Below are 23,479 nucleotides of genomic sequence, written 5' to 3' on the forward strand. Positions count from 1 at the left end.
GGGGGCGGAGAATTTCTCCCCGAACAACCTTCGGAGGACTGAATGCATTTGCACTCGGCCCCCCGAAGTTTCGGGGAGAAATTCTCCCCCATCCCTAGCTGTACCCCATTCAACACCAGGTCAATATCCCCTAGCCTCCTCTTGTCTCCCACCAAAAGTACCTCGGTCTTGTCAGGGTTCAGCTTCAGCCTATTCCTCCCCATCCAGCCACTCACCATCTCCAGACATTTGGACAGGGATTCTACGGCCAACCTTGGTGAAGATTTGAATGAGAGGTAGAGCTGCGTGTCATCCGCATATTGATGACACTGCACCCCAAACCTCCTGATGATAGCCCCCAGCGGCTTCACATAGATGTTAAATAGCATCGGGGAGAGGATGGAACTCTGTGGCACCCCACAAGTGAGTGGCCACGGGTCCGAAACCTCCTCTCCCAGTGCTACCCTCTGGTACCTGCCAGAGAGGAAGGACCGGAACCACCGCAATACGGTGTCTCCAATGCCCAACCCCTCCAGGCGGTCCAGGAGGATACCGTGGTCAACGGTATCAAAAGCCGCTGAGAGGTCGAGGAGAACAAGGAAGGAGCATTCACCCCTATCCAGAGCCCTCCTCATATCATCTACCAAGGCGACCAAGGCCGTTTCTGTCCCATGCCCAAGCCTGAAGCCCAACTGAAATGGGTCTAGATAATCAGTTTCTTCCAAGTGTGCCTTCAACTGCACCGCCACCACCCGCTCAATCACCTTGCCCCAAAATGGCAGATTTGAAACTGGGCGAAAGTTGTTCAGAACTTGAGGATCCAAGGAGGGCTTCTTTAAGAGCGGTCTTATCACTGCCTCCTTGAGGGCTGATGGCATCACTCCCTCCTCAAGGGAGGCGTTTACCACCGCCCTGATCCCCTCACCCAGTCTCTCAGAATTCACATTCAGAATTTTATAATTCTGAATGTGATATATAGAGAACTAATATCATACTTAGCATTTATATAGAGCTTTTTGGATGTCTATTATCTCAGTAATAACAAAATGGTGACAGGATGTACAATGTTATCTATTATTATATTAAACTTTGATCACTTGCAATAAAATATTGCAGCAGAGGAGCAAAATCTTAACATTTAGTGCAGGCCTAGACAGTTAACCTCTCAGGTACACATTATAAATATTTTTTTTGAGCACCAGTATATAAATAACATGCTATACATAAAACAGGAGGCACTGCCCTTGGAACATTAGCTGTGTGCTGCATGCACCCACACATGGGCCAGTTCACACAATCACCGCAGCCTACTGTGGCTTATTTAACCCTACTACAGACCATTTGAGTGTCGTTTAACCCTCCAACTACTTGTGCTGCCTGGGTTCGGACAACATGACAAACCATGGCAACCCTCTGCTGGGAGTTGAATTTTCAAAATGGCTGCCTGCACGTGCCAAAACCCACTGTGGCTTAAATGGGCTGCAGTGATAGTGCAAACCAGATCAATGTGGTGACTGTCAGACATAGCAACTGCTAGAGAACTCATGCAACCAGTGACAGGCCTGAGGAGAGGACCCTTCCCTGTATGTGTACTCTCCTGGAGGAAGGCAAGAAACTATATGAGTGTTATATAGCCAGTGATACCGCTCTTAGACAAATAAGGGTAACTTTGCATCTGTACTCTCAAACATCGCTACTTCACTCTAGCAATAACGTCAGTGCTGTCCATAGTGAGGAGCAAATTTCGCTGGCAGTGCAGGTAGTACAGAATTTCCCATCAGTAAGGTCAGCAGTAGTAAATTACAGCTTTTTTGACAATGTAAATGTACCCTTGGATTTCTTGATCTTTCTACAGAGTAATTGGTTCCAGGGCAATATTATCAAAACTAGATGCTTGAAGCACCATAATTGGGCCCTATCTGCATTTTTCTTTTTTTTTCCTTAGAAACTTTAGAATTTTAGTTGAAATGAGAGTATTGTCCTGGGTGCTCAGTACTCTAAAGATGAGGCTTTTTGTTCATGTCCAATCATCCATTAGTTTTAGAAATGTTTGCTGCACAGCCAAAATCTTTCTGGGGTAGGAAAACTGTGGCTTTGGGATGAAAGATGATCAGCCATACATGTCATGCCTTGGATGCCTTCTGATCTTAGACAGAAACTGAGAGTAAAACACTGAGGAATGAACTATTACATTCTGGCCCATCATTTCTGTATAGCACTCAAGTGCTAGTTGGGATTTTTTAAACCATATTTAGGACTGGAGTGTGGCGTTAATTTATATCTGAGATAAATGGCGATTCTGTTTTAAGGCTCATCAGTTGTTCTATATTTAGGAGTGTGTGTCAATCACTTTAGAATCATTATTATTGGAAACAGTGCCTTGGTTCAGTTAATTTTCAACAGATTTAATTGCCACAAAGGACTACTAAAACCTGTCAGTATTTCCCTGTTTTCACTTATACTCATGCTGTGCTGAAAGAACAAACCATTATCAGAAAATTTTGGCCTTCTAGTATACTCAAATATCTACAGAGCATCATATTTCGGCCATAAGCAAATCTAGGTTTTCCAGAGTGTACATAGAGAACTACAGCCAGCCTCTACACTGACAAATGTGTATATATCGTACACATGTTGAAATGTATGATTATATTCACACTTTGTTTTTTGGTGTACACCTAAATATGTAATGTGAGAAGAGACTCAATCAGTCATAACTCCCTGACTGGTAGATGTATGTATGGTCCACTTTGAATGCAACAAATATGTTTGCAAACTTTACATTTGTATATGTACACTTAAAAGCATCTTGAGTGCATAGCTAGAAACATACTAGCCATGTTTGGATGATCATATCTAACAACCTGAGTTAGGAACAAGCCTTTTGTCCACCCGTGCAGCCTTCTTGCTCTTCCCTTTCTGTTACAAGCAATTAAACCAGGAAGACTCTAACCATAGTTTTCCATTTTGTCTGAACCAAGAAATTATGGTTATCAGCTTTAGAACAAGCCAGGATATTAAAACAACTTCAAACCGTGGTTTCGTATCCTGGCTTCTTCCAAAGCTGGTAACCATAGTTTCCTCAATCGGATGACACAGGATGCTGTGGTTAACTAGTGACTAGTTTGATAGCTCACACCATGAAAGAAGGAGCAGAGAGATTACATGAGCAGGCAAGAGGCTCATTCATTTATAATAAAAGAAGAAGAGCTGTACTGGATCAGGCCAAAGCTTAATCTAGTCCATCGTTGTGTTTGCATAGTGGTCCACCAGATGCCTATGGGAAACCCAGAACAGAACATGAACCAGTTCCCAGCAACGGATATTCAGAGGTGTACTTTCTTTGATGCTGGAAGTTTGTGAACTGCCCAGAGAGCTTTGGCTATTGGGCAGTATAGAAATGTAATAAATAAACATACATTTAGCCATTATGATTAGTAGCAATTGATAGCCTAGTCCCATTTTAAAGGTGTCCATGTTGGTGGCCGTAACTACATCTTGTGGTAGTAAATTCCATAGTTTGACTCTACACTGTCTGAAGAAGTACTTCCTTTTGCTTATCCTGAATCTCCCACCATTCCGCTTCATCAGGTCACCCCATGTTCAAGTGTTTTGAGAGAGTGAGAAAAAAGTCTCCTTATCCACTTACTCCACAGCATGCATAATTTTATATACCTCTATTATTTCCCCCTCAGTCACCTTTTTTCTAAGCTAAAAACTTCAAACACTGTAACCTTTCCTCATAGGGGAATTCCTCCAGCTCCTCTGCTGGAGCACTTTGCTTATCAAGCTGAGATGTGATTATCTGAACCACCCCAACATCCATAAGATGGATGATTTGGAGAAGAGCACCCTTTGTGTGCTTTTCTCAAATATTACTAGTTCTTTTTGTGAGACTGACAGTACTTTCAAACTGTTTTTTGGCTACTGCTATGTGACTACCTTGTCTCAGAAAAATAAAGACTTTTCGATTCTGGTTTGATTTTTCTATTAGCCTCCCAGAAAAAATAAGGTCTCCAAGGACTGCAAGCTCTCCTCAATCTCCAAGCTTACAGAAACAATCAGAGCCTGTAGTAAATACAGCAGAAAAAAACAGATCATCAAGCTCTCCAGCAACTATAGCTCCTGGACCCAAGCCAAATACTGCTTTCTCTGATTTGAACCTTGGAACCAACAGGATGGGAGGCACCATGAATGGTGAGCTGGCAGAAAAAATGTACAGAGCATGATACCACTTTTGGTATGTTTTAAAAAAGCACAATATGAGCACAAGCATCTAGATACTTAATATTATGTACTTCTTTTACAGGCTCCATGCGCTTCTCACCTGCTGGTCTCCAGCATCGTATGTCGGAAGAGCTTAACTACTTAAGTGCCATTGAGGAGTCTGTACGCCAGATCTCTGATGTAGAACGGGTGCAGGGCATATCACTTGCACAACAGGAAAGTGTTTCCCTAGCTCAAATCCTAAAGGTAACTGGAGATGTTCCTATGTCTGGCTTAGGGCGCAGTCCTATGGGGATGTCCATAAGCCTCCGAACTCAAAGGCTTACGGCCATCCAAAGCAGAGTGGGGGGCATGGTGGAGGCGATTGCCTCCACGCTCCTCTCACTCTGTATTTTCGCTAGATGGGCTTTTTTGCCCATCTAGCTGAGGCATTGGGGAGAGGAAAGAAGCTGGGGAGGCCTGGGAATATGGCTTCTCCCTGCCCACTGGCATGCCCCCTTTCCCTTCCCTCCAAGGTCGCTGGCGCGGTTCTCTCCCTGCCGGCGGGGAGGGGAAGGGGAGCTTGGACTCTTGAGAATGAGATCGGAGTGCTGTCCCTGGAATCCAAACTATCCTATGGCCCACCAGACTCTGTCTGGGGCCATAAGATTGCTCTCTTAATTGGTTTTTGCACTTGCTCTGAAGTATCTCTGCTGGGGAGGTGGTGGGGCTGAGAGAACTGAGAGAAGATCCAGTGACAATTCAGATAAACACTGGTATATTCCCATTAAAGCCACAAGACTAGTAGATTCTGTCTTCCAAACAAGGGATAAATTTGAGACCTAATATAACCACAACTTTCAGAATTACCTATGACCATAATTAAAAAACCTAATAACACAATGTTTTTTATTGCAATAATGTTGTCTTGGGGTGCTTCCAGATGAGACTTTTATTGCACCATCACCCTGCCTCATTCATGGAATTTTACAGGGGGTCCAGATATTGTCATCTTTCACTCGTAGTCTTCCCATGTCTTTCCATTGATGCTTTCATCTTTTTTCTTAACACAGAAAATCCATTAAGGAGAAAAAGATGGAATTGCTGCACAATGCCTTCTGATTTATAGCAGTAGGAGCTCTCTATCTAGAAGCATCCTTGGTGTGATCAGGATGAAAGTTGTGAACTTTGTGAAATAGCCACTAAAAGATACTGAAGCAAGAGAGATACTCAAACGATGCTGAAGTAGAACTTCTAATGATTAATGAAACATATTTAGGATTCAGTTATTGAGGAATTAATTTCCTTAATTGATAGAAATGAATATAAGCTGCCTTTACATGTTTTTTATACGAAAAGGTAGGATATCAATTGATACACTAAACTAAATGTAAGCTTAATGTGTAGGCACAGCAGCAACGACATGAGCGGGACTTGGCTCTTCTGAAGCTCAAGGCAGAGCAAGAGGCTTTGGAATGTCAGAGGCAGCTCGAAGAAGCAAGGCAGAAAGCAGCTCAGGTAATGTGGCTTTTCAAACAGTATGAAAAATATGAAAGTAGAACTGTTGTCCTGTGGACAAATTAGTGCTAATGGGTGCAAATTTGAGGCCCCCAAATGGTAGACAGTATGTTAAGGAATTGGAAGATGTTGACGCGCTTCAAAAAAAATCTTGTGTTACAGCTGCAATATCTTAGTAGTTAGGAGTCTGTCTTCCGAAGATAATTAGTTTCCCCACACCTTTCTTTCAATTGCAAGAGATGGCTGTAACTTGAGATGGATAATCTAGTCATGTGGATTTGACCTTCTGCTGAAGCTCAGTCCTCTCAAGATGGAGGTAATTTTGGTGGGGGACTTGTCTGACCAGAAAGATGGTATTCCAGCTGTTCGGGATGTGACTGTACACTCTGCCCCCACCCTCACCCTCACCGGGTTTGCAGTCTGGAGATGCTAATAGAGCCAGCTTGGTCACTGGAGGCCTACATGGTGTCCATGGCATGCAGTGTCTTGCACTAGCTGAGGTGGGTTCGCCAGCTGGGACCCCTCCTGGACAGGCAGAGCCTGGCTACAGTTATCTATGCTCTGGTAATGTCCAGTTTAGAGTACTACAATATGGTTATATGTGAGGTTGTCTTTTGAAGACTACTTGGAAACTTGCATTAGTCCAGAATAATAACTGCTGGTCTGTTTCTCTGTTCGTTTGGGAGAGCCTGCAAGACAGGCTTCATCATCCTGTCCAGGTTCGAGAGGCATAAACCAAGAGATGAGAGTTTCTTACCCTTCGTTTTCCTGATGAAGCTTCACCACAGTTTAGTTTCTTGCCTTAGTCAAGTAGTATGCTTTTTTCTTCTCTCTAGAAAAAAAATTCCTACCAACTGAGAATTCTATCTTTCTTTTTCCGCTTACATCTCTCTGGCAGTGCCTCATATTTGGAACTCCCTACCCTGAGAGGTTAAATTTTCCCTTTTTACTTGTGCTCTGCTGGTGTTAAAATACTTTTCTTTTTCAGCAAACCTTTGACTTTGCTGCTGTTTAGATTATTATCTGAACGTTCTGATTCTCTTTGGTTTTTAAATGTTGTTTTTAATGTTGAGATGCTGTTATTTTAATGATTGGATTTTGTTTTGTATGTTTTGTTAGCCACTCTGAGCATCTCCATTGGTGTGGGAAAGCATGTTATAAATTTTACCATAAATAAAGGAATAGAGCTGCTTGGTTGCTAACAGAACTTGTTGAAGGATTTTGCCAGTTCCGAAAAATTTCCACTGGTTTCTAAGCAGAATTGAGAATGCTGGTGACTTTAAAGCCTTAAACAACTTTGGTTCTGAATTCCTGAATGACTTCCTTCTCTGATATGAACCTGCCTGGACACTGAGGTCATCTTTAGAGCCCCCCTTTTTGGAGCCCCTTTTTGTGAGCTTTGCCTTCTGAGTTGAGGCAAGTGGAAACTGGAGAAAAGGTCTGTCTTCCTGTAGTGTGCTCCACCAACATAATAGCACCATTTTGATATTTTTTCTTTAAAATCTTTTCCTTAGAAAGAATAAGTACATTCTTGAAAATATTTACGTAAATATTTGTCTTTTCTATATAAAACTGTGATTGGAGATTCTTCTAATTGTTGACATCAGTACTGGATAAGATGAAGTAAGTTTTTAAAAAGATAATTTGTCCCGTATGCACTTCTGTGTGACACCCTTTTCTTCTGTTCCTTGCTACATCCAACAAAATCAACTCATATTGCTGGGAAGTGTCCCCCTATAGAGCAGTGGTCCCCAGTCTTTTTGGACCCATGGGCACATTTGGGAATTTGAGAAACTGCTATGGGCACCACCACAAAATGGGTCCCACGGAAGATGTAGCTAGTCACATAATGGCTGCCGTGGGGGCCTGGCTGGTCAAAAGTGAGCTAAAGAGCTGGGAGGAGAGAAAGAACAAGGCAAGAGGCTGGGAGGGAGGGGGAAACAGGAAGGAAAAGGGGTAGAGAGGAGAGAAAGAGCAAGGCTAGAGGACAGAAAGTGAGTGAAAGATTGCTAATAACCAGGAAATGGAAAGATGCAAGGGGCTTAACTATTGCAAGTTGGTATACCATAGCATGGGAAATTGCCCTCTTGGAAAAACTTACAGTAAAAACTGAGAATTAAAACGGGCGTAAAAAAGAAGGAATCATTTCATGAGGACTAGCAACCTTTTATTATACATACAAACACATCTGCAATGAGGACTAAACTACCCAGCGCATTTTAAATGCTTTGGCGGAGTTGAAGAAATAAGTTTATGAAATATTAGCTATGTATCGGTTTCCATTGAGGACAATATATGTTTATACTTAAGGACTCACCTTGCTGATAGGGTTTGATACATTTTTCCCAGCAGGTTGTCATTGGGGGTGGGGGAGGGTTATTGCTGGGGGGGGGGGGTTTCTGTACTGTTTTTGTTTTTTGTAAGCAAAAATAAAATAAAATTTAATTTAAAAAAAAACAAAAGAAAAAAGAAAAAGTGAGTGAAATAAGTCCGTCCTAATATTTTCCAAAGTTTTTATTAACAAAATTTTTTTGAAGTGGGGAGGGAGTGGAGAGCTTTGTGGGCGCTGCTGGAGGTCCCTGTGGGCGCCGCATTTCTGGATCCCTACTATAGTGGATCCTGCCCTAAAGCCAAGGGGCTGGACTTCCACATTCAGATTCCTCAGATCAAGGCAAGTTGGCACTATCTATGACGGCAAAAACAACAACTGTGTTATATTGCCTTATACAGGCCCATGCAGAATCACAGCAGCAGCTGGTGCAGTCACGGCAGGAGGCAGCAGAGGCTCTACAGGAGACAACATGCAAGATTGCAGCTCAACAGGTGGAGGCAGCTCTGCTGACTACAGATGCTGCTCGCCAGATACGTGAGGTGCGATTCTGCAGTGAAAACTTCGTCACATTTGTCCTTAAAATGATTCCTTGTAAGATAGCTTGTTTACTACAACAAAAAGGCTCTCCAGCGGAAGGGAGCTTTCTGTCTTTCCTACAGCATCTTACTGAGAAAGGAAACCTCACTGCCTGTTTGAAGAGTGGATTTAAAAAACCAGTATTTGTAACTTGCTGTGACTTCTCAGACATTCTCTCATGAAAAGTACATCAATACTGGTGAAACCTATACCTCTCTGTACTCCTTTATTCAGATGACGGAGCTTGCACGTACACAGATCTCTGATGCCATTGGTCGTCCTGCAGCTCCAATTACGACACTGTTTGACCAAGAGCGGAAACACCATTCAGCATTCATAAAGCAACTGAAAGCTCACAATATGAGCAGGTATTTTAGTTTTGGTGAAAAAAGCTGTCTTTTTTCTCTTGAAGGAATTTCTAAGGAAAAGTAGCAAGGACATTTTTAATTGTTGGGTTTGCTTGATAGTCCCCTTGATTGACTTATAGTAAGCCTCAAGAAATATCACACACATAGGGCTATACCACGTAGCTGTACAATCCTTAATTTATCTCCTTTTACTGCAGGCTCTGCAGAGAAGGGGAGGAACAGGATGATATCCGTGCAAGTTCCTGCCTGCCATATTGAATGCAAGAGTCATTGTTGGTCTCTCTCCCCCTACTCCTTTTCTTTTTCAAACTCCTGGGGTTGGAATGAGAAGCCTCTTAGTTTCTGCATCCCAGCTCAAAGCCCTGTTTCACAAGACCACCAGGCAGGATGAACCTGTCCACCCTCTCTCAAGCAATTTATCCTGTATGGGAAGGGGAAGCCCTTCCCAACATGGGAATGGTGCTCTGTAGTGTCAAGTGTCAGGAATCCTCCCCTGCTCTCCCATAGGATATATGCTTGATTGAAAGTCGGCCTAGTTTGGAAACACACAAGCTGCTTTTTGCAGAAAGCAGAGCTCAAAGCATTTTTCTGCTCAATTATGTTCACGTATACTTCAGCGGATGTTTCTTATCCATTTGTTTTACTGTAACCATCATATCTGAGGCTTTTTCTTCAGCTGCTTAAGTCAATCAACTGGAACATCCCTTTGGTTTTTCAAGATAACTCAAGATTGCCTGCTTTTCTTTAATAGGAAATCAGAATCAAGTACCCCTTCACAAAGCAAAGAGGAGACAGGCGACTCAAAGCACCATTACTCTCCCTCATTTGATAGTTACTCAGAATCATCAAGATCAAAGGCACATGATCAGAGGTAAGAATCAAGATTTATACAGTCACTATCAGTTATAAATTTAACGAAGGAAGACTGTGGGCTGTACTTGATGCAGAACTTACAGGTTAGTTTTTCAATTACTTTCCTTTAGTTAGTTGAAACACTTCCAATTCCTCCTCCACTTCCTATCTCTATCTTCTTGTGAAATCAAAGTCAGCTTAGCATACTCTTAATGCACTTGCTATTGTTGTAAAGAGACAAATTGCAGAATATGCCACTTGACTCTCCCAGATCAGTTAAATTTGGTAAATGGTGGGTGGGGAACGACAACCCCTGAGGTAAACACAGACTGCATTATTTGTTATGGAAGCTTCATTTGGCTGTTAAGACTCATTTCAGATGTTTGAAATGAGCCCCACCTTAGCTATTGTCTCATATGCCGAGGTGTTATGAAATGTGTTTGAACATTCCCACTCCTGATATTTTTTTGAACTGTCAGTACACATTGGTGATGTGCTGTTTGAAGGAAGGGGTGCATTGAGAAGGAAGTAGAAAATAGCATAATTGACCGTTAAACTATGTGTGAGAACGGTGTGTTTGTGTACATATGTCTGATAGTGTGAGACTGGTATGGGAGTAGTGTGATGGCGAGAATAGATACAGCTAATGTATTGCACATAGGCACCCCTATCTGCTAATTTATGCAGGTATGCTCTTAATGCTCACCTAGATTATCATTGTCTAGCAATGTCAGTAGGCACCCATGCAAAACATTTGCTTTGTAAATTGGCCTGATTTGTTTAATACTTTTTCTGGTGAGTCTTCCACAGATGCGAAAAGGGTTTGAACTAACTATGTATTTAGGAATTCAGCCATCTATAATAACAACAGAGGATGTCTGTCCATCCATCAGTGCCATAGCACCAGGACCATGAAACCTAGACACCTGAAACTTGGCATGCATACGGAGGGAACGTTAGAGCTGCGCACCTCAGGCTTATTTTGTTTTTGTTTTTTTAACACATTAATTCATTTAATACATTCATTTATTTTAATTAATTTAAATGTATTCATGTGGTTGAAGCCTGCAGTAACATCTTCAACTGCTAGGGGCAGACTTCCCTAACTAACACATAGGTTTACAGTCCATACAGTCTGAAGCCACAGGAGATTAGCAGGCCAAGGGACAGAGTTATGCTCCCCTGCTGTGGGGCAGCCCCCCTCAGGGGAATGGAGTTGACAGACCTCTCCGTTGTGGGACTATAGGGGTGCACCATGGCAGGTGCTGTGCTTAGGGGTGCCATTGGGCATGCCTTCACTCAGATGGCGCAAGCACCAAGTTTCCAACTCCCAACAGCTGTGTAAGTTTGCTTGAATGCTTTTCTCTGTCAAACTAAGGGCTACTTTAACTTGTGCAAAGATGAGTCTATTCACTAGTGGTTAATAAAAGCAGAGATTAGAAAAGCAGCAGTATGATGGTGACCTAGTTTCTTTCTGCTCTGATACTTGGGACCATCTTTGTAGAACCAATGCTGTTGAACTTGCTGACATTTTATCCAGTGATAGATGTTGGTTTTTGTAAGTTCATTACATAAATTTAGACTTCTTCCCCGCAAAACATGCAAAATGCTTTATTTATTTCATTTGCATCATCTTGAGATTACCTGAGATTAGATGTAATTACCACATAGGCCAACCTTTTCTGAAGCTCCCTACTGCTTTCGTTAGGATAACATACCCAAAGATGTCATTTGAAATGAGCCAAATGTACCAGTGAGGCAAATTCATTTTCATAGGCCAGTATTCGCTAGAAACTATATACCCTATACATCCTGGTAGGACCACGCAATTCATGCTCATGCCATTTTGCTAACCATTTTTGCCAACTTAAAACCATTTTTTCTAGCACTGTTTTACTCTTGGCCCATTTTTCCATTTTAATATAAAAGACTTGCGGAAGGGAAGACCTAATGCAGGGCCAGTCCAAAACATTCTGGTTTCTCATGTGGAGCAGAAATGGCACACACACACCCTCCTCCAAGGTGCATAGTACCCAGCCAAGTTATTTTGACATCTGAGGCAGGGGCACCTCTCCCCCTCCCTTGCAGTAAAAATAATTATAACACGTTAATAGTTATTTAATTGGTTGCCTTTTCATGACACGTACAATCAGCTGAGGCATCCACCTTACTCTGCCTAATAGTAGGGCCAGCCTTTTTGTAATGGAGTGATACAATTTGCACTGTTTAGACTTTTCAGACACAACATGGCAGGAACCAATGGGAGCTGTGCAAGAGCCAAGCTGTGGCAAACAATGGATTGTATACCTAATGTTTCTTCTTCTGGCTCAGACTTGCAAATCTTTGGAGCTGCCAAACTGAATGCAGCCCACTGGCCATGTATAGTGGCCACTGGAGCTGCCATTCTAGGACTGAAAACAATACAGTTGCAAACATATGGTAGGTCACAATATGTAGCTGATTGGTCACTAGATGAGCAGGCCTGTGGTAATTTTATACTCTGACATGAATGTGAACTGAAGAATTCATTGCAGTCCTTGAGGTGGGAGTGTATACAGAGCTGTTATATATTTGTGCAGTAGCATACTGTTGATATCAAAAGAGATGTGTATCTCTTTACTTCATTATTCTGAGGCCTGCTTCAGTTTTGACCTTTCCAGTTCTTGTTCAAGATTCACTTGCCTGCTTTTATTATGCCTGTTTATAAAACAGTAGCAGTAGCAGCCGTCAGGAAAGTCCATCTGTTCCATCTTCCAAGGAGACCAAGAAATCTTCACGTCATGAAAAACCAAGCAGCTCCATTGAAGAGGAGGCTCCTATGGCCGTGAATGATTCCCTGCAGAGTAATAGTATTCCATCCATTCCCGATGAGAGAGGTTAGTACTCAGATGAGTACTTAATGTACCTGGTGTTCACCTCGAGTTCTGTTCCAGTCTTTACTTTTTGTTCTTCCTCTTGCTCTATCAATGGCTCAGCTGTTGGGGTCACATAGAAATAATATAGAAAGGGGTAAAATATTTTTCTTGCTGTTTCATGCACCCCTCTTTCCCCACCCCAAGTCTTCCTGAATTACTTTTATATGCCTTCTTCTAATTAGCCAGCCCCTTTGGCAGCTTGAGCTGCTAGGGAACCTGCAATCTGATATTTAATACCATGACTGGCACATTGACTCCTGGTTAACTGTTGCTTCCACTTCCATTGTTCTGGGAGCCATTGCCTGGCTGACTGTTCCTGCTTTCTTTGCTCTGGGAGTCATTCTCTCTCTTAAAGACTGATTTACTATGTATTTATTTATTCAGAATACTTTTGGATTTCCCCTTCACTCAGTGAGTGATAAAAACAGAGAGTGGCATTATCTGTTAAAAACTCGGTGGAAAAATATCGTCTCCACATTGAGGAATTTGCTAGCCCAATCTCTCTGAGGAGGGTGTTCCACAACTGGGGTGATGTACACAGAACGCCCTGAGTGTCCACCAATCTCACCTCTCTAGGAGGTGGGAGACGCAACAAAGCCTCAGATGACTAGAGCAAATTTCAGGCAGGCTCATATGGGAGGAGGCTGCCTTTCAGATACACTGGCTCCCTGCCATTTAGGGCATTATAGGTAAGAACCAGCATCCTGAAATGAGCTTGGAACAAACTGGAATCCACTGCACCTGTTTCAAGACTGGTGTTATATGGTCTGTAAAACACTCACCACACAAAAATTTGACTACCACATTTTATGCCAGCTGAAGTTTCTGGACACTCTTCAAGGGCAGCACTACATAGAGAGCAATACAGTAATCTAAACATGAGGTGATTAAGGCATGGATCACTGTCACCAGATTCACCTTTCCTACAAAGGGATGCAACTGGCACACCAACCAAAGCTGGGCAAAGGCACTCCTGGCCACTGCTATCTCCTGACTATCCAGGAGCAGCACTGGATTCAAAAGTCCTGCCAAGCTGTGCACATGATCCTTCAGGGGGAGTGCTACCCCATCCAGAACAGGTTGTACTCCCAATCCCGGTTTGGCCTCTCTGCTAACCAACAGGACCTCTATTTTGTCTGGACTGAGCCTCAGTTTGTTTGCCCACATCCCGTTTCACTGCACCCAGACACTGGGTTTAGTCTCTATAACACATTTAGGGTGCAATCTTATGCATGTTTAGACAGAAAAAAGGCCTACAACTCGCAGTGTGCCCCAGCCAGCATGGGACAAAATGAATAAATTGCAGTTGGCAGCACTATTTATTTATTTTATTTATTTCATTTCTATACCGCCCAATAGCCGAAGCTCTCTGGGCGGTTCACAAAAACTAAAACCAAACAACACACAATAAAACAATTTAAAATATATAGAACATTAAAACCACAATATAACAATACAACCACAATAAAACCTAGCAGCAGTACAGGAGTTTAAAATACAGATTTAAAACAGCAAAGATAAAAATTTAGAAAGCTAAAATGCCTGGGAAAATAAAAAGGTCTTCACCTGGCGCCGAAAGGAGTACAATGATTCCTTACTATTGTGGAAGGGATGAAGCCTACTTCCCCATCCCAAGAAACTCCCATTCTGTTCACGCTTCTTTGAATCTTTGCTCCCATACTTTTCTGGCTTCCCTTCTAAGAGGAAAAAAGTGCTGCACTTTCTGGACCTCACCCCTGATCCTAGGTGTCCAGACTGCCATTTGCAGTGAAAGGGCAAGGATATATTTTTGTACCCCTTGCCCTAGGGTTCCTGCAGACCTTTTATCACAAGGTCAGGTGCTTTGCTAGTTAAATATACTCTCACTCGCACTTCTCCAGTTTGGGCCATTTAGTCAATATTCATTTATGAATGGGTGTTTTGTATGGCCACCTTGAGTGCCATTTTTCTTGTTTGAAAGTCAGGGTATAAATCAAATAAATCAGATAAAAGTATGTCCATTGCTTTCTTGGGTAAGCCACACATTCCACCTTTGAGACAAAACTGGTTTCATATAGTGTCTTGTTCTAGAGTGAAAATATTCACTTGAATAAATATTTTATTTATTTCTTCTGCCTTCAGACTCTACTTCTGTTGCAACAGAATATTCCCTGAAATTTGATGAATCCATGACAGAGGATGAGATTGAAGAAAAGTCATTCCGGTCCTTACTCCCTTCTGAGAGTCACCGCCGGATCAATTTGAAGAAACGAGATCACCGGGATTATTCTGATGAAGAAGCTTCTCCTGGAAAGTCCACCCTGTCACCTGTTAAAGTAAGCTTTCAGTACCCTGTGGCTGTGCATGTTTGTCTCAGTCTAGTTGTTTTCAGAGCCTGTTTGTGAACTTCATTGGGGATATCCTATTAAAAAAAAACATGCATGTGTGCACGCACCCCCCCACACACACAATTGTGTAGTAGCACAACTAACTTGATCATTTGTAAAGCAAATAGGCAGTTGCATCGCTAGAAAAAAAAATAGCAAGTGCAAAAAAAAAAAAAGCAGCAAAGAAGTTTTTCTAATATATGAAATGGATCATGTCCCCTAAATCTCCCAAAAATATGTTTCTATTCATATTAGCACCCTAAAGTGTTTACTTGGAAATTAAACCAGTTGATTTCAGTGGGATTTATAGAAATGCGTGTATGCATAGGATTGCAGCCTTAGCTAATATTCTAATGTTAGATTCTTTTTATTCTTGATTTAATCATAATCTCTAGATGCCACCAAAACTGTAAATCTGAGTTTCCCCTTCGCACTGCCCCAATAATGAACAGTAATAGGACCCCTTTTTAATCTCTCCTACAAGAAGATGACTTTTCCATGTGGTTAAGTTGCCATAGCTTTCTCTGACAGGGCTCATGTGCCTTTTAAAAGGTGACCCATAAGCAGAAATTCAACAGGTAAAGATTCCCCCAGCATGGATATAGGAAAGTGGAATCCTCTGTAAAGGGATTCACAGTCCTTTAGGATTGTCATGCCCAGTGGAAGGAGGCATGGCCAGCTTGCACTTTAGCACTGAGGAAGATAAAGAATCAAGGAGTAGAAACCATCTTGATAGCACTACATTGACTAGGAGATCATAGTTCAATATCTGATGGTGCTGTCTGTCAATGCACTGGGAGCTTCCAAAGTGTCTAGGCTCACTGTCCCAGGGTCCAGTTTTGCATCTTAACACCACATGTTCCAGCTAACAGCATGGAAGCTGCTCAGCACTGGTTGAAGCAATTTTGATACTTGGTCAAAGTGCTAGGCACTCTATTGACTTCAGGTGCAATCTACCAGTAATCTACAGCACTGCTTTGAAAACCTATTTTGGAGTGCTGCATGAGGAATAGTAAAGTTCCAAGTCACAAAGATGTGTCATCTATCTTAGAATTTCTGTGGGACAGCCTCAAAAGGTCTTAGCCCCAGGACCCTGAAACGCCAAGTGTTGGTGCTCAACAGCATTCTGGGGTGCAAGGTAAGAGTTTCTTTAGTTTTTTTATTTTATTTTAAGCATTTGTAGTCCACCTTTCTGGACAAAGACCTCTCAAGGTAGCATACAACAGTGGTAGCATACAAACTGAAATAATATAACATTATTTTAAAATTTTAAATTGCAAAAATGTAAGATAAAACATTTTAAAATATAAAACAGCCAGCATAAAATAATCACAAAGCACAACAATAAAACAGTAGATCGGTAGCATATTGGCATTATGTTGTAATGGTTTCTGCCTCTTTCGAAGGAAGTTCCTACTTTTTCCAGTCCAGTCTGACTGGAAGGGAGCACTCCCTAGCTAAAGAGTCAAAAGTGCAATCTGGACCTGCCTCCTATTCAGAGAGAGAGAGTCCCAAAGAATTGAGAATGTCCTCCTTCCTTGTTCTAGTACAGGAATTGACATGGGGTCCCCCTTTTTTTTCTTCACATATTGCAATTTTTTTCACACCACCTTTAAAGGTGTGTATGAGCCCTGACCAACTCTCTTTCTCTCACCCCCCCCCCCAATATACTAAAGATAAGAGTGCCCTTTTCCTTAGTGGAACTGTGTGTGTGCATGTGTGTGCATGCATGTGTTTAAAACTAGACCTAGGTACAGAGTGTACCTGTGCAGATACAGAATGCTTTTCCACTTTGGGAATGCACAGTTGAAAAATAGATCCCCCTTCCACCCAAACAAGGTGCACCCTCTCTTCAGCCACCTGAAAGCAAAAGCAGAAACCTTCTCTGTTGTTCAAAATTCCTTTTGAGTGAGGAAAAGTAAACCCAGTTGTGTGCAATCTCCCACCCCGTCAAATTCGGGACAGACCCCCCCCAAAAAAGAGTATTTCTTCACAAAACACATAATATATGAAATTTGTTGCCACAAGATGTGGTGATGGCCATTGGAGTGACTTAAAAATTGGATTAGACAGATTTATGACATATAGATCTATCAGTGGCTATTGGTCATGATAGCTAAATGGAATCTTCTGGTTCAGAGGCATTATTTCGCCCAATACCTGTTCTTGGGGGCAACCGTGGGGGAGGCCTGTTGCTCTCATGCCCATCCTTGAGTAGCAGTTCAGCAGAGTACTTTCAGGTGGTTTGAGGGTTGTTAACTCTCTCCAGTCCCCTCAAGGACTTCCTGTGTTCCCTTTGCAAAGCACTTTGAGGACAAAGTTGCTTGCCTCCACGGTGAGCTTGATACTGTTGTTAGTGAAGATCCAGCTGAGTTGTCTTGATGCCACCATCTCCTTGATTTTCTGGGATAAATTACAGTTGTTGTGGCCTGCTGATGTAGACCAGGTGCTTGCAACAATATGACTGATCACATGCCCTATTGATCCTCGCCCTTCTTGGCTGATTAAAGCTAGCTGGGATGGTATGACCACATGGATCCGGAGTGTGGTAAATGCGCCCTTACATGAAGGGTCTGCTGCCTTTAAGGAAGCAGTAGTGTAGCCACTTCTGATAACTTCTCTTTGGCTTTTGATACCATTGGCAATGATATCCTCCTGAACCAGCTTTGTGGGTTGGGTAGGTATTGAAGACAGGGTTCACACAACAACCCAGAGTATGGGTTGTTGTTGAACTGTGTGTTGTTGCTGAATCATGGGTTGTTGTGTTACACGAACCCAGCTGCACAAACAAACCATGAACAACCCATGAAGTGAAGCTGTGGTTTGTTATGTTGAACTAAGGGTTCTTTGTGGTTAACGAACTATGGTGTCTTAGCACGTGTTGTGGGAACCCAGCCAACAACCCACGATTCAATGACAGCCCACACTCAGCCTATACTCTGGCTTGTGTGAACCAGGCTTCTGTGATGTCATGGTTGGATCTTGTTGATTTCAGGGAATAACATTGGGTGACTATTCCTTGGCAACTGAGTTGTGTGAATCCTCACAGTATTATCTTGTCCCCAATGTTGTTTAAGACCAAATAAAGCTGCTGGGAACAGTCATTAGGGCGGTCAGTATGCTGATGGCATGTAGCTCTATCTCCTTGTGACATCTGAATCAGGCGAAGCCATGCAGGTCCTGGATCAGTGTCTGGACTCGTTGATGGGCTGGGTGAGGGCCAGTAAGCTGAGATTGAATCCTGGCAAGATGGAGGCCCTGTGGATGAGTAGTTCCCAAATCTGGGAAGTGGGCTCTTTACCTGTTCTAGATGGGGTTGCACTCACTCTGAAATAACGGGTCCGTTGAATCCATCTTTGTCACTGGAGGCCCAAGTGGCCATAGCGGTTCAGAGTGCCTTTTATCAGCTCCAGCTGGTATTGTCCTGCTCTAACTGGGTCTGGCTCTTTCCCAAGCAGATACAGGGATGAATACAATAAGAAGGTCAATTTAGCAGGCAATTGATCAAGCACAGTTTACCAAGCAAGTAGAGGTTCTCCAAAGAGAAGTCTAATGCACAGCCAAGGTCAAAATTCAGGATATGTCAATCAAGTAGAAACACAGTCCGAAAGCAGAGTTAGCAGGAGCCAAGGGTCAGTAGCACTGAGATGCAAACATAAGCCAAGGTCAGGGTCCAAACATAAGCCCAGATCCCTTCCTCCTGGGGAGTTCTCCTTTGCAATTGAGCACTTCTTCTTAAAGTTGCCCTACTTGCCTGCCTCTTAAGGTGACAATGCTCTCAGAGTCTAGGCCGTTGCCCAGCTGCCACCTCAGAGGCAGAGCTCCCCTCCTTCTGTGGTCTCCTGATGGGGTGGCTCCATGGCATCTTCTGTCTCTGGGAGTTCCAGCTCCTCAGAGGAGGAGGAAGATCCCTCCACTGAGGGCATGACAGGTATGCCAGACAGATATGTCCTCTCTTGGACAGGGGTAACTTTGGGATGTTGGTACAGGTGCCAAAAAACCCTCAAGATTAGATTACTGCAATGTGTTCTATGTGGGACTGCTTTTAAGGTTAGTCTGGAAGTTGTAGCGAGTGCAGAATGCTGCAACTTTGCTGTTGTCACGGGCTGCCTCATTTCATCATGTAACACCTCTGCTGAGAGATCAGTTGTTGTTATTGTTCAGTTACTAAGTCGTGTCCGACTCTTCGTGACCCCATGGACCATAGCACGCCAGGCCTTCTTGTCCTCCGCTCTCTCCTGGAGTGTGCTCAAGTTCATATTCATTGCATCGATGATGCTATCTAGCCATCTCATCCTCTGCCGTCCCCTTCTCCTTTTGCCTTCAATCTTTCCCAGCATCAGGGTCTTTTCCAGTGAGTTTTCTCTTCGCATTAGGTGGCCAAAATATTTGAGCTTCAGTATGAGAGATCAGTACTTGCTGCCTATTTGCCACTGGTCCAGGTTTAAGGTTTTATTTATGTATAAAGCCCTATGCAACTTGGGACCAGGGCATTTTAGAGGGCGCCTTCTCCCTTATCAACCTGCCTAGTCAACTGAGGTCATTGGATGAGGTGCCCCTAGCAATTCTGAATGGACATGAGGTTGGGTTAGAGAGAGTTAAGTAGAGCTGTTTAGTGTATTAGCTCCCTCGCTGTGGAATTCCTTGCCACCTGATGTTCACCTTGTGCCAACATTGCTCTGTTTTCAGCACCTGCTAATGGCATTCTTATTTAAACAAGCTTTCCCTTATTAAAAGCCCAGACATGGTTTTATTGGTATAATTGATGTACTTTAAATATTTGAATATTTTGTATTTTGATATTGTTGTTCACTGCTTGAGAATTGCTTATATGTAGAGTGGTCTATAAATCAAATAAGTAAATCTGGCTAGTCACTGTGGGAAGTGAAATGCTGGACTAGATGGGTCCCTTGCTATGATCAACAGGGCAGTTCTTAGGCTTTTATGTTCACCATAAAACCTCTTCGTGGAATAGAAAGCTGTGAACCCTTACACCACTTTTGGGAGGGTGGGTGGGAGGCTTCTTAAGGCCCATAAAACATATTTTGAAGAGAGGGAGCCCAATATTCAGCAAGCCATTCCTGTTCCTCTCCCAAAAGTTTTCTCCCCCCCCCCATTGTGGGCTAGGTATATTGCACTCAGGACTCTAGGGCCCATTTTGGGTGTGGTGGGGGTAAGTTTGGGGGGTTTTGCAGGTATATTGTGGGTAGCTAGCAGCATTTATGTGAAACTCTGCAATGTGCATCTCCTTCGTATGCCACAAGGGGACCAGGGGAGTAAAGCAAATAACAGTGTGCTGTGCACATGTATACATTTTCAAAGCATTTGCATGCTCACTAACAGCCTGAACTGTGTCGTCCCCCCCCCCCCCCTGACTCTGGGACTGTATAGCTTGGGGGCAGAGGGGGTTCTTGATTGAATAGAGGTGGCATGCTCTCTAGTAATGCTGCTTATGTTAATAAAGACACATAAACATTTTGCAAATATGTCCTTTTGGCAAAGATATGATGGGTTCCATGGGAATTTACATATTCAATTTATTTTCTTGTATCAGGAGTTAAGCCTGCCATTCTCAGGAGGGCAAGACAGCTTTTCTAAATTTACAATGGAAATGGTGCGACAGTACATGAAGGAGGAAGAAATGAGGGCAGCTCATCACTCCTCACTACTCCGACTGCGTGAAAAAGCACTGAAAGAGAAGACAAAGGCTGAGCTAGCCTGGCTAGAACATCAGAAAAAGTAAGGGAACCTGGAAAACATGTAAAGGCTTACAATCCAGTACTTGTACTCCATTCTAGGGATTTCTGTTTTCTGCTTCTTCTTTCAACACTGAAGAGGAGAATGCTGGAGAGAGCTATAATACTACTTTATCAACAGTAAACTAAACAAATATCAAATAGTTTATAACAGCAAAAACAGATGCAAGTCATTGCAACGCAGAAGTAAGAGAAATTGAACTTTTCTGCTATTGATTCTTCCAGGCGTTTACGAGACAAAGGAGAGGATGACAAGATGCCACCTATCCGAAAGAAACAACGTGGCCTGCTTCTGAAGCTGCAGCAGGAGAAGGTAATCATTACTTTTGAGCCCGTTTGTGTTGAAGTACTGCTGCGCGCTCAGTGAACTGAGAGCTGGTGTGGTTAGGTGACACAGCTGATCCTGTGCTGTACAACTGCAGAGCATTGTGTACAATGAGCATTTAATGACATCTTTATTTATTTAACAGATTTATAGCCTACTTTTCATTGTAAAACCCCTCGCAAAGCAGATTACATCTTAATGAAAAATACAAAATGCATAATCAAACCATCAAAACATATTCAGTACATAAATCATTAAAATAATTACAATATATAACAAAATAACAGGAGCAGCAGTTAAAATCTTAGCTTAAAGCACAGTACATTAAAATTAATCAAATGCAACTGCAATAAATAAGTCTTAAAATCCTATTAAAGGCCATACACACTTTCTGTGAGAAGGCATTCCAAAGATGTGGGACCACCTCAGGAAATGCCCTGTCATTCACAGTTTCACAGGCCTTACTGGTGGACCAGAGAACAGGGCTTCAGATGCTGATCTTAAAGCTTGGCCAGGCATGTACAGATAGTCCTTCAGATATCCTGGTTTCAAAACATTTAGGGCTTTAAAGGCTAAATCCAACACCTTGAAGCAGGCCCAGAAATGAAAAGGCAGCCTATATAGCTGGGCATTGTAGGATTCGAGCATCCGGCACAGCAGGAGAGAGCAGTCCTGCCATGCAACCCACAATGTGCAGTAGAGAGTGCACAGTGGGTTTGCAGCCCCCCTGCTGGGCCGTGCACCAGATTTTGACGACATGCCAACCCCTGCTGCACTGTGGGGAATAATGTTAGTGGCGGGGGCGGCGTGAGCAATCACAATGGTTGCTTCCCCGGCTGCGATCATCCAAATGCAGCCACTATGTCTTCATTCCATTAGGACAGCAACTGTGGCAGAGCTTTCTGCTGCTGTGCTGAGGAGACCTCTGGTGGTGAACCTCCCTCTCCAGGAGTGGAGAGTGAAGTCTGTAGCATCATATCAACTCTCAGCCATCCTCTCAGAGTACATAGGGATTGCTCCATAAAATGATCTTCTCAATATATGTACAGTTTGGACTTAATTCCTGGACCTACAAAAGAGCATTTAGCCCAGGTTGTTTAGGAACCATGCCAGGAAAAAGATGATTTAACTTCAGTAGTGTCATAGCAAGACATTTGGAGGTCTCCTGCCAAAGAACTACAAGATATCTTTCAGAATTTGAAATGAACCATTAAATTTTTTTGTATACTTATCACATTTAGTTTTTTATAAGGCAGTACCAACAAACAGACAAGAATATAATAACAGAACAGTTGAAATTCTACTAGGCTATATCCATCCTCTTCTGATAGTGTATAGTATGCATAACAAACATACATCGTATAACAAGTAGGTTACAGAGGAATCTTACCTACAAGGGATGGGGGAGGGAATCTATGGCAGAGCTACTGTTGCACCCAGAGCCCTGCCAGCTCACAGTGGCCAGGGCAGGAGGTTGGGGGAGTGGTTTTCTTCCCCACTCCCCATCCCATTGCTGCCAGGGTGAACAAGGGGGCATAGGATCCTGTGGATCCACAGCCTCTCCAACATGCCATTAAAATACCCTGCTCCTGGCCTCCCAGCTGTGGAAGTACAGCTTGCAGCGGAGCTTTCTGCTGCCACACTGGGGCAGTGTGTTCCCTCTCTGGCAGCAGAGAGAAATGACTGTAGCATCCTGTGGTCCCTGATACTCCTGCCCAGGTAGCATAGGATTGTTCCCTAAATATATGTTATATACATTCAAACAGGTTTTAAAACTAAATGTCAACAGTAGTGGAGGTGGCAAAGGGAAAAGAAGAAAGGGAGCAACAATGTCCCCAGCATTTAGTGTCATATTAACAGGGGTCCACAAATTGTGGCCACCCTTGGTACCCAACTGGCCATCAGAGAAGCCCAGTCACATCATGACATGTAACTACATTATATGCATGTATTAAAACAAGAACAAGTTTCATTAGAATGGGGTTATATATTAATAACTCAAGCATTGTCTAAGTTAATAAAAACATGAAACGTGTTAATCTAATTCAGTCTTCCCCATCCTAGTACCCTCCAGATGTTTGGAACTTTTATAAAATTTTTAAGTCTTTAATTCTCAAGAAGCTGAATCCTTCAAATCTCAAGCTTCAGATGGGAAAGCGCCAAACAGCACACAACTTTATCATTTTATGACAGCTAAAGGCTATAGTCCCATGTGTCTTTGCTTGGAAAGAAGTCATTTTGGACTCACTGGCTTGAGTTCTAACTTTACTTCTGTGAAGGCAACAG

At 42.8% G+C, this 23,479-nt stretch overlaps 1 protein-coding gene across 5 annotated transcripts in view; it reads left to right on the plus strand.

The window, feature by feature from the left end:
* Positions 1-23,479, plus strand: part of CEP350 (centrosomal protein 350) — a 116,201-nt gene that overhangs the window by 57,307 nt on the left and 35,415 nt on the right. For 3 of the 5 annotated variants that reach the window (XM_084851263.1, XM_084851265.1, XM_084851266.1), the window contains 10 exons: positions 3,974-4,176; positions 4,289-4,452; positions 5,593-5,703; positions 8,434-8,574; positions 8,846-8,979; positions 9,731-9,850; positions 12,544-12,707; positions 14,868-15,061; positions 20,667-20,851; positions 21,094-21,181. In XM_084851263.1, the coding sequence (XP_084707389.1) occupies positions 3,974-4,176; positions 4,289-4,452; positions 5,593-5,703; positions 8,434-8,574; positions 8,846-8,979; positions 9,731-9,850; positions 12,544-12,707; positions 14,868-15,061; positions 20,667-20,851; positions 21,094-21,181 (1,504 nt within the window). Of the gene's footprint in view, positions 1-3,973; positions 4,177-4,288; positions 4,453-5,592; positions 5,704-8,433; positions 8,575-8,845; positions 8,980-9,730; positions 9,851-12,543; positions 12,708-14,867; positions 15,062-16,163; positions 16,251-20,666; positions 20,852-21,093; positions 21,182-23,479 lie in introns of all 5 variants that reach the window. The other 2 variants (XM_084851267.1, XM_084851264.1) reach the window with 2 other exon arrangements.

The sequence above is a fragment of the Heloderma suspectum genome, chromosome 4, assembly GCF_057233095.1.
Source record: "Heloderma suspectum isolate Gila_16-S chromosome 4, 16-S_ref, whole genome shotgun sequence".
Taxonomy (NCBI): Eukaryota; Metazoa; Chordata; class Lepidosauria; order Squamata; family Helodermatidae; genus Heloderma; species Heloderma suspectum.